General features: G+C 46.8%; 1 protein-coding gene and 1 pseudogene across 4 annotated transcripts; both read right to left on the bottom strand.

Moving 5' to 3' along the window:
• Positions 1-895: 895 nt before the first annotated feature.
• LOC123046956 (peptidyl-prolyl cis-trans isomerase NIMA-interacting 1-like) lies at positions 896-3,756 on the bottom strand (annotated as a pseudogene).
• Positions 3,757-3,903: 147 nt separating this feature from the next.
• Positions 3,904-10,579, bottom strand: LOC123046954 (auxin response factor 11). 4 transcript variants are annotated; one of them, XM_044470415.1, is made up of 14 exons: positions 10,319-10,579; positions 9,233-9,605; positions 9,025-9,123; positions 8,868-8,924; positions 8,589-8,744; positions 8,410-8,491; positions 8,200-8,290; positions 7,512-7,676; positions 7,297-7,416; positions 6,884-6,959; positions 6,664-6,799; positions 5,193-6,550; positions 4,886-5,076; positions 3,904-4,655 (listed from the first exon to the last, which is right to left on the bottom strand). In XM_044470415.1, exons 2-14 carry the CDS (start codon positions 9,452-9,454, stop codon positions 4,544-4,546), a joined length of 2,865 nt encoding a protein of 954 aa, XP_044326350.1. In that variant the 5' UTR covers positions 9,455-9,605; positions 10,319-10,579; the 3' UTR covers positions 3,904-4,543. The 4 variants fall into 4 exon arrangements, with proteins under 4 accessions (XP_044326350.1, XP_044326347.1, XP_044326349.1 ...); XM_044470412.1 differs by having other exon boundaries at positions 8,407-8,491; positions 10,319-10,576; XM_044470414.1 differs by lacking the exon at positions 10,319-10,579 and adding an exon at positions 9,933-9,948 and having other exon boundaries at positions 8,407-8,491.
• Positions 10,580-10,839: the final 260 nt, after the last annotated feature.

The raw sequence follows: 10,839 nt of genomic DNA, 5'->3' as shown, positions 1-10,839 counted from the left end.
AATAGTTTGATGAACCTCCATCTTTTACCGTCTTGCTGCTATGATTTATTGCCCATAAGTTTTCTTTATTAGTGGGTGTCCTCCTCCTTTTTCTCATGCATGATTTGAGTTGTTTTTGACGGCATACTCCCCCGGTCCGGTGAAAAGTGTACATATAAAAAATTTAGGACAAATTATGCAGTAGGGTAAAAAATGCATTGGAAAGGTGCAAGCCACCATCTCTTTCCTTTACCAACCCCCAACGAGCTAAGTGCATATAGAAATTAAGGAGACCAAGTGTAGAATGTCATTGGTCTTGATTACCGTGCTTCTCGTCAACTATTTTTCTACTTTAAAGTGCATTGGGAAGATAAAAGTACAGTTTTTTGTAGAATGAATTTTAAAGCCAAATGTACACTCTTCATGAGGGAGTATGTGGGGTTTTTTGTTTGTTGATACGTTATACTCCCTCCATTTACTTGTACAAGGCCATTATGAAAAATACATTTTGCATCTATACAAGGCCAATAACAGTAATCAAGACAAAAGTTAATGATATTTCCTCGTTCTAGCAAACACGTTTAATACTTACATGTGTGTAGTCATAATGACACTCCACTCAGTTTCCTATTTCTTACTTGCATGCTTGCGGCGTAAATCCAAGTAAACGAAAAGAAAGCTGGTTTACAAAGCAAGACATTAAATTTTATCATGATACATGTAATTTGAGTTTGTGGCCTTGTATATAAAAATGGAGGGAGTACTATGTTATGGTGTGAAGCTGGAAGGATACTACTTACTGTTGTGATTGTCATCTCATGTGTTTTAGTTGTTGCTTCGCTAGTGATCTTCCCGAGACAAGTGCAGTGGTCATGGTAAACGCAAATATGTGAATGTGAAAGTGGCTGGACTCAAATTGACTGTTCAACACTTGAACCTTAAATAACAACTGAATTCCACTCAAAAGCTGTAACATTATCGAGACAACACAGGCACCACCAACGTCTAATCCTGGCATACAACCAATCCCTTAGTAGCTTTGCAGTCAGCACTGTTACAATGCAGGTTAAATAACAAAAGGTCTCTGCTTAAGAGAACGAGCGATGTTTCAAGCCAATCTCATATGGATCTCCACGGACACTGTCACCCGGTCCTCAAGATGATGTGCACCCCGCTCTCAGTATCAACCACGTCGCTCATGTCCCCCACCTTCAGAGCAATCACTGCCTTCTCGAAAGGCTTCTGCATCTTGCCCTTCTCGAATGGACCTACGGCCATAAATCGTGAAACGCTAAGTTAGGCCTGATTATGAACGAATTTTTGAATCATAAAGAGAATGACTGAATTGAAGCATCAGGGGTACAATAGAAGACAGTAATGAAGTACTAGTAGTGGAAACTGGAAAGACCACGAGTTTGTCGCGGAAAAAGACAAGACATAACAGTATGATGCACATGGCATTCCTTCATTACAGCATCCAAATAACATAAATCAAGGCAAAACAGATTCTAGACTGCATCCCCGAAATATGATACTCCCTAATAAGTGTCGCAGTTTTGAACTAGCATTTTAATGCAGGGATTGTCTACGTTGTACAGATGTTTCATCCCATACTCCCATGCAAAATAGAGTTTACCTGAACAGGCCTAGAGCAATTCACATTTCTTAGCAATGTAAGATGCAGTTGGTTAAGAACACTAGAAAAAATACTGCGCCAGGAAGAAAAAAATCTAGTGATGTGTGCTATTTTCATGATTTTAGTCCCTTGTGGATGCTGGGTGCATGCAGTGCAAATATGTCAACACAATAAGAACATATTTGAGAACCGAACGTCACTCGTTTGGTGGGGGTGCTCCAGTGACAACACGCCCACCAGGGTTCAACACCTGCATGAGGTGGAATTTGTTTACGCACCACGGACTGACTGGCTGGTGTCCGTCGTACTTCTTTAGAACAATGCCACTGGGTGCTAGTGCCTGGTTGGTCGACTTAAATTTTTTTAACGTTCTTGCTCATAATGGTGCTCAATTGTCCCATTTAATGTTCCAAAATCGATGATTCGATAACCCTAGGAAATTATCAATTATAGAAAAGGTACTGCAGAGAAGCATGCTGTAATTTTGGACAGAACAACTATGAAACACTATACAATTTAAACATGCCACCATGTTCAGTTGGTCAGCTTCTTGTTTTTGGAAAAGTAATATATCACCACGTCTTTATAGTGTATTTTGGTGTGTCCCACAGGCGTGTGTTATCCCTGCAACATTCCACAATATTCATGCAGGTAGGAATCTCAGCTAAAAAATGACCTGGCTAAGGGCAGGCTCAAAAGGTAGCCTGGACATTGGAATTATAACATACATAAAGCATGTACTACCAGTTTTTACATATAGTTGCAGGCAACAAAAAAATCAGAGAAAACAAGGAAACCTTCGCAATTATTATTAACAAAACTCATAGAAAGAGCAAATTAGGGAACTAACTGGAGTAAATCATCCTGAGTTGGTTAACGCGACCATTATTTGTTCTAGTGGATATAAGTACTTACCTAATCACTGAAAGGTCAAAAAAAAATATGACAGGAACAGAGAGATATTAATTGGTCAGTTCAAATACAATAGACATGGGTACCAACAACTAACCGACTTGCAGTGGACTAAGATAACAGAGAGACATCAATTGGTCAGTTCGAATACAACAGACTTGGGTGCCAACAACGAACCGCCTTATAGTGGGCTAAGATTAGATAAAGAGAGAGATATTAATTGGTCAGTTCCAATATAACAGACATGGGTACTGACAACAAACCGCCTTATAGTGGGGCTAAGAAGCCAACAGAACTTGTAGAATGCTTAAAGAGTTGAAGAGGGAACATCTGGCATTCATCCATAGTTGCACACAATTGAAGCTACTCCTGCATAACAACTCAGATTATTGCCTGAATTATAGTGCATCTCTCAGTCAGAGATGCAGCACTCCAGTGAGGCTGTATGGGACCAGCCAACATATCCAGGTTATGTAACACGCCACGCAAGCTAGTTTTGCCAAATTCTGATCAGCATTCCACACACCAAGCGCCACCGACACCCCCAAATTGGCCACACCCAGAAGCAAATCCACACAAACATGGCACATAGCGCGCGCGCACCAGCAAATCGGGCGGGCAGGGGGGGGAGGGGGCACTGACCGAGGTCGCCGCCGCGCTTGGCGGAGTTGCAGTCGGAGTTGTCGCGGGCGGCGGCGTCGAACTGGAGCTCCCCGGCGGCGATCTGGTCGCGGAGGGCGCGGGCGAGGTCGGCGGCGTCGTCGCGGGTGGTGGCGGAGATGGCGACGCCGTCGGGGTCCCGCCACGAGGCCTTGCGCCGGGACCCCTCGTGCTTGATCAGGATGTGCGACGCCCGCATCGTCTCCCTCTTCCCCTTGCCCCCGTCCCCGGGGCGCCCCGGCTTCTGCTGCTGCCGCTGCGGCTGGTGGGGGTTGCGGTCCCGGGAGCCGGAGGAGGGGTGCTCCGCGCGGCGGCGCTTGCTGTCGGCGCCCGCGGCCGCGTCCTGCCCGCCCGGCCGCTTCCGGGCCGCGTCGCCGTCTCCGGCGGCCGCGGCCGGGGCGGGGGCGGGGGCGTCGGTCCCTATCTTGGCGTCGCGGCGGGCCACTGCGGCAGAAGGAGAGCGGAGACGCTTGGGTGGGTCGGGGGTTTGGATTTCGGTTCCCGTTTCTGAAGCTCTTCTTGGTCTGTCGTGTCGTCAGGGTCGCCGTGCCCATTATTATAGCATAGCAGGAGGAGGCTTGACCTCAACCTCAACCTTAAACTGTCTGCCCGACCAATTTTGGGAACAAAAACATTCTACTTTGCTGCATTTTTATACTGACGAAAACGACACATGAGGCGACAACAGAGAATGTAGCTCCAGATCCAGATCCAGGTACGCGAAAAAAGCCCTATCTGCATAGCATTTGTGTACATATATATAGGGTTATGCAACAGAGCAACTGACATAGAGAGTGCAGTGAGTGATGCTGAGCAGGGCACCCACCATTGCCAACAAAGATCCACACCTGTCAAACTACTCCCTCCGTTCCTAAATATTTATCTTTTTAGAGATTTCAAATAGACTACCACATACGGATGTATATAAACATATTTTAGAGTGTAGATTCACTCATTTTGCTCCGTATGTAGTCCCTCGTTGAAATCTCTAGAAAGACAAATATTTAGGAAAGGAGGGAGTAGTTGTAAATGAATCTACAATTGACAACCCAAATCCTAACATTTACACTGGTGTTGAGACATCAGGCTCTCTCTATAATGCGCATCATCACAAACAAGCACTGGAAGTAGCAATCGCACAGCAAACTGCCTGGGGGTTCTTCAGCATTTGGGAAAGATGATGATAACACCACACAAAACGCTGGTAAATCTAAATCCCCTACCAAAATACACTGTCAAAAAATCAGCCTACAATTAACTAAGGAAGGCACTACTGTGTTCAGAACAGCAATCTAGCTTAATCTTGCTCTCTGCTTTATTTTGATTTTCCAGACGCATCCTGATCAGTGAGTTGGCCTACTGGTCTGCTTGGATGCAGTCGTTCAAGACTTGCATGCCGTTCTCGCTCATCTGCTGTACTTCTGAAGGTGATAGGATCCGGATGCATCGCACGCAGTTGATGAATTCCCTGCCAAGATTCAGAGGAGCACAATACGGTCAGTGAGTGAGTGAGTGAGTGAAGAATTCCTAAGAACTGTACTCACTCTGTAAAGAAATATAGAAGTGTTTAGATTACTATTTTAGTGATCAAAACACTCTTATATTTCTTTACGGAGGGAGTACTACATTAGGACATGGATTAACCCAAGGGATGTGTTATGCTGGATTTTGTCAAGAAACAGAGCTGCAGATACTTACTCCCATGGATCGTCGCCAACAAGAAGCACATCGTTTTCGTAGTCGACGTACACTAGCTTCCAGTCTGAACTTGCAGGGTGCTCGAGCTTCCCCTGGAGCCCAAACATGGATGCGATGGCTGATCTCAGCTCACGGTAATCTCTATACCGCGTGACATCGATAGATCTTCCAACAGATCCTAGCTTTTGAACCTGCTTGTCATGGATCAGAAGATAACATTAGCATAAGCAAAAGCTTGAAGTTACAATCTCATTATCAGAGAAGTTTCAGCAAATGCTGCCTACTTGGAAGTGTTGTAGTACCATACCTTTGTGTATGTCCGCACCGGTGGTTTCAACGGCTTTGCGCTTCGGTCAATGCTGTACTCTGCTGCATCCATGCTGCATGATGATGTGCCCCTGGAACTGTTATGGATCTCTGGCAGAGACAAAACCTGAGACTCCTTCAAACTTGGCAACTTCGAGTACATTCCCAGATTAAAGCCCTCGGTAGTCTGTGGTTGAGAGCAAGAAGAGATGTTATTCATTCCTCTTTGAATGGATTCCATGTGACTTCCACTATCATCTTCAGAGAAGCTCATTTGTACATACGAGTTGGATGTGCTCGGTACGTTGCTTCCGTCGTGGTGGACATCCAGATTTTGCATCTCAGGTGACAGAAATGTTAGTGAATGCAGATCCGGGCTGCCGATGAAGTCTTGTATGGAATTGGGGAAGCAGTCTGAGAGGCAAGAATTCTGAAAAGTCTCCAGAGTATCAGTATTTATTGTGGAACCTATATTAGCAGATGGACTGAAGATGTTCTCTGATGCACTAACTGACTGAATCCCATTGGAGTCTTGGTAATAGGGAGGCTGAACCATCCAATCCAGACCATCGAAGAACTGCGAAAAAGACGCCTGGTTGGGAAATGAGTTAACTGACTTCCCTCCATCAGGTGATATTGATGATTCCAACTTTGGTGGTGACACTAGTTCATTTTGTTCGACCTGCTGACACTGCAGCTGTCCAGCAAAATCACCATGAGTAAGTGCACCAGATGAACCTTCATTGTTACCACAGTTAACATGTTTGGTGTCACAACTGACTAGTTCTGCTTCTGAAACATGTTGTTGGTCATCGCAAAACCGTGAAGGTGCCGAAGAAAGTTCAGAATTCTCTGAAATGGTTTTGTGAGATGAGCCTTTCTTGCTCCTCCGAGGCTTGACTCTAGGCTCACCCTTGCCATTTTGCTCTGAAATGCTTTGACTTGGAGATTTATCTGTGTATCTTGGCTCTCTTCCTGCAGCATGTAGCTCCGACGCAGAAACTGAATCAGTGGCAGGCTGAACTTCACAGCTTTCTGAATTGCCTCTCTGCATCTTAGGAGCATGCAGCTGCTGCTGCTGGGCTTCATTGGAAGGCATGCTTTCTGGCTTTATTGAACCAATGGGATGACCAAATGTTGAAGGAGGCATGTAGTTTTGCTTGACATTTTGAATAATACTAGAATAAGAGGACTGGTGACAACTGAGTGGAGTCCCTATGTTTTGGCCAGATTGATTCAGAAACATCATCATAGCCAATTCTGATCCAACGGCGGGCATATGCTGCAAGTTACCATATGGATTTCCAGGTGCCCTTTGAAATGGTGACATATTTACAGATGCAATATCTAGCCCAGGCACTGCAAGTAAAAAAAAAGGGTTAGTTTCCAACTTACGAAATGGTACAACAAATATTTTCAGACTCAGTCACTACCCCAGGTACTGCAAGTAATAAAGCATGGTTGAGAAGTACCTCCATAACCAGGCAGGCATTGTCGCTTCGAATTCAATGATGCGGAAGGGAACACTATAGTGTTCTCCGGAGTTTCAATGTCCCATATGCTCACACGCTCGGGTCTTTCTCCGTATCCATGTTCATCCCATTCAATCTGTTAATGCAATGTACATAAGGATGGCTACATGATGATAGGCAGGTAGGTTCATTCAAGTTTTTTGGAAGGAAAGCAAGGCACCTGCAAGTTGCGCCATTTGGAGTTGGGCCATCTCATCGGATCAGAGTCGCTAACTCCCACAATTGTACCAGTGTATCTGTCAAACAGATACATTTTTATTCAGATATGATGCAGAACAACTTCACCGAGCATACACATTGAAAGATGGTGCTAAACCTTCATAAGTGAATGGTATATTGCATTATACTACTACTCAATATTCTAGAGGTGGCTTGATATGGTCATTTTTCTCAAAGATGAAAGTGAGAAAGATTTGCAGAACAAGTAATTTAAACTTGAAAGCATGACAGTATATATTGCCTTCTAACATCAGTTGCAGTTTACTGGAGTAGAATACAGAGCATCAAATCAAAAGCAGAAAAAATATGCTATCTGCCTATGACAAAGTATTTAGTTCTAGTTAGTGGACAAACCTGCGCTTGCTTGACTCCTCTGTCTCAAACATCATAGCCATTCTCATGCCAACTGATTGCTGGATATAGTTGGCCTTATTATACCTCGCAACAGGAACTACAAACGGCGATGGGCTCGTTCTGAAGAGATTTCAAGAGCGTATATATGTTAAAATATGCCACCAGTAAACCATATGAACTGGCAGGCAAAATGGAGATGGAGAAAGATTTTGTACCTAGGATTGTAGTAAATGGTAAATGAACTACCACTTGATGCAGCATGAGCTGCAGCAGCCAGAACACCGATGTGCATGCTATCAGTGGACAGAACCGAAGATGACAATGCTGTTTGCTGATTGGTGGCACGCCTAACACCGACAAGTAGTTGTGACTTCTCATCCCTGAAACCAGTAACTTTTGTCAGGAATGGACGTTCGGTTCTCACAAATTCACCGAGTGGAAATCCTTTAGGTAATATAAGTTGTTCCCAGTCTGGTTGAGTAAAGGTTTGGTGTCTGCCACATAGCATCATAGCACTAATCAGGGTAGCTTAAATGTGTAAGTTCAGTACAGCTACGGCTGCATGAAAAAATTGAATTCAGCAAGTTGGAAATGTCTGTAAACAGATAGTAGAAAGACCAATAAGTAATCGATTAATATAGTACATTTGTTACATCTTAATAACATGCACATAATTTGAGATTGATTCTACACTTTAACCAACATTGTAGCCCCTAAATATGATGGCAGTTCAATGCAGGAACTGTCTCCATAATCCATATGGTTCATTCCATCCAATAATTAAGAGTTCACACCAATACCATAGTCTGAACCTTTTCAGATGCAGTAGTGCAAGATGCATTTGGTTAAGATCCCAAAAATATTCATACTAGTGTATCATACAAGTTGGGTCCATGCATATACCTGATAAATAAGACAGAATCCCCTGCTTTAAGCCGTTTTGCGCCGACAAAGAGGCTCCATCCAGTCGTTAGAAGATGTCGCTTCGGCTGCCCTGCAAGAAGCACCAAATGAAGAAACTTTTAGAAGACAGTGACCCAGGACACCCAAATTATATACCCTTGAATGAATGAACAAGTTAAAAGCAGGTCAAACAGCATTCGACCCTACCACGATAAATGTGACGAAACGTCCACATGTTATCATGCAAATCTCGCACGATAAGCTCCTGGTTCGGAGGTTGCATCGAGTAATCCTGCAAGTCCAAAGACATAACCTATGCATGAGCTGAAGCATTCACAATGAATAACCAAGTAGGTAAATGAAAATGTGGACAAGATGCTGATGTATACCAGCTGTGGGAACAGCTTCTCGGCGGCTCTTCGCGGCACCGAGAAACCGCCGTGCGTGCTCGTATCGCTCGCTGTCAAATTCTTGCAGAAATACTCGGCTGGATGCTTGCTCTTGGCATAGCTTCCGAGAGACGGGATCGGGAACACGTCGGTTTCCTGAAATTGACAGGATCTTCGAATCAGGTGTGACAGTTTTACACTTTCAGTGAACACTGTAGAGAAAATACAGTTCAGCATGTTCTGAATTTTTCACCAAGCTCCATTTCCGACAGTACTTACAGAGTTCACTGGTTGAAGAGTCATCTGCGCGTAGACCTCGTCAGTGTCCTTGTCGGCCTGTGCAAAATACAAGCATTCATCAGGCTGCATAGGCAGCTGAACCTGAAGATGAACCCTACACCTGACCTGAACCTGAAGATGAACAATATAAACTTACATGCATGGTGATGTTGTGGACTTGGCACAGCAGCTGCGACGGCAGGCTCGGGTAGTTCGGGATCCGAGAGTTGGGTGTCTTCTTGGTGGTGGCCGCGACCTGGCAGATCAAGAAAAACTTGAGCAATCCATGCATGAAGTCATCAGGTGATCTAAAACAGTTGAGAGCAGAGCAGGACTGTTGATGCAGTAGAAGGATTCAGACGGACCTGCTCGCTGTGGCCCTGGGGGAAGTAGTAGACGAGGCTCCCGCGCTGCGGCAGGCAGACGAGCGGGCCGGCGCAGGCGTGCCAGAGCTCCGAGTTGATCACCTTCTTGGCGCCCTGCGCCTCCCCCATGAGCTGCATTTCGTCGAGCAGCGCCGCCGCGTTCCTCAGCACGCCGAACGCCGGCAGCTGCTGCTGCTGCTTCTCCTGCGAGGCCGCCGCCATGTATCTCCCCCGACCAAATCCAAGCTAAAGAGTCGCTGCTGAATCGAGCTCGAGCTTGAGCTGGGTGCACCGACTGGCAAACGAGCAGCTTAATAGCCAGACTTCGCCATTGATCAATCAATCAATCACAGATTCTCGGAGATCAGAGTGCCTGCAGGTCGTCGCAAGAGAAGCAGAGGATGCCTGTCAGTTCAGTGTGTGTGAGCAAGCAAGCAAGCAAGCAGGCAGGCAGGAGTATGTATGCAAGAAGGCCCCAAAAAAATGCGTTCGGAATGGCGAGCTAGTAGCAGTAGCAGGAAGCTAGAGTGAGAGCTCGGGTTGGGTCCGCATGGCTGGCTGAAAACCCGCCCCTGCCCCACTTTCCCGAGAAAGAAGGGAAGGCGGCTTTTGTGTTTTCACGCGACGCGAGAGCCGAGAGCCGACAGGGGCTGGAGCTAGGCGCAGAGCAAAATGGCGCCGGGAATCTTGCTATACATACTAGTAGAGCTTAGGTGCTCGACGGAATGCCGTCTCCTGGGAAGCGAGCTCGCGGCGGCCTGGAGCATGGCGTGGCGTGGGGTGGGGTCGAACAAGGGGAACGCCCCACCCTTCCTATCCTATAGGATCACTGCTAGAACTAGTCCTTTAAGCAGGCGAGGCGAGGCGAGGCGTGGGGTGTGAGGCATTTCACAAGAGTGAGAAGACGACGAAACCCCATGCAGCAGGTGCGGTGAGCCCGTGTGGAGAACGCCGCAGACTTCCGACTCCATTTCCAAGAGCCGAAGCATAGGTCGCCGGCGGCATTGGAAGCTAGCACTAACCGGTGGAGAGTCGATAGGAGGTAATCGGAGAAATGGGGGGGAGAAGGAGAGGTGGAGAACCTACCTTGTCCCGCAGAAGCAGAGCGCCAACAATGTCTCCGAGGAGGAAGGCACGGACGGGCCGGGCAAGTGCAAGTGCCGGAGCGAGCGTAATAAGAGGAGGGGCTGGGGCTGGGGGCGCTCTGCCTCTGATAAAGGCGAGGCGAGGCGATGCAAAGCAAAGCGGTGGAGTGGAGGGTGTGGTGCACTGGTGCTAGGCAGGCAGAGGCAGGCCCGGGAGCACGCGCGGAGGAGCCCTACCTCCCGGGCCGCGGACGCGGTGGTGGCGGTACGGTGTAGAGTGAGGTGTAGTAGGATGTAGGATGGGCCTGGGCGGGGCAGTAGTAGAGTGAGTAGAGGGCAATGATACATACTACTACATACGGTGTGCGCCTTTTGCTGCTTCTTCTCGCTCCCCTCCCTTGCCAACAATGGGAATGGGATAAAGATGCCGACCTTTCGAGGGCGGAAGCCATCAGGCATCAGCCATGATTCCTCATTCGCGCAGGCGCTCCGTGCCCCAACCCAACCCAAACCCCCAAAAAA

This window comes from Triticum aestivum, chromosome 2B, assembly GCF_018294505.1.
Source record: "Triticum aestivum cultivar Chinese Spring chromosome 2B, IWGSC CS RefSeq v2.1, whole genome shotgun sequence".
Taxonomy (NCBI): Eukaryota; Viridiplantae; Streptophyta; class Magnoliopsida; order Poales; family Poaceae; genus Triticum; species Triticum aestivum.
Note: the sequence above shows the minus strand (reverse complement) of the source record. Positions and strands in the feature narration are given on the sequence as shown.

What these genes read in the sequence shown, in the direction of transcription:
- LOC123046954 (XM_044470412.1), bottom strand. Translation starts at nt 9,454, where the DNA reads ATGGCGGCGGCCTCGCAGGAGAAGCAGCAGCAGCAGCTGCCGGCGTTC. An exon ending in TCCACAACATCACCATGCAT is followed by an intron (nt 8,925 to 9,024) that starts GTAAGTTTATAT and finishes TATTTTGCACAG; the next exon opens with GCCGACAAGGACACTGACGA. An exon ending in GTTTCGTCACATTTATCGTG is followed by an intron (nt 8,291 to 8,406) that starts GTAGGGTCGAAT and finishes TGCTTCTTGCAG; the next exon opens with GGCAGCCGAAGCGACATCTT.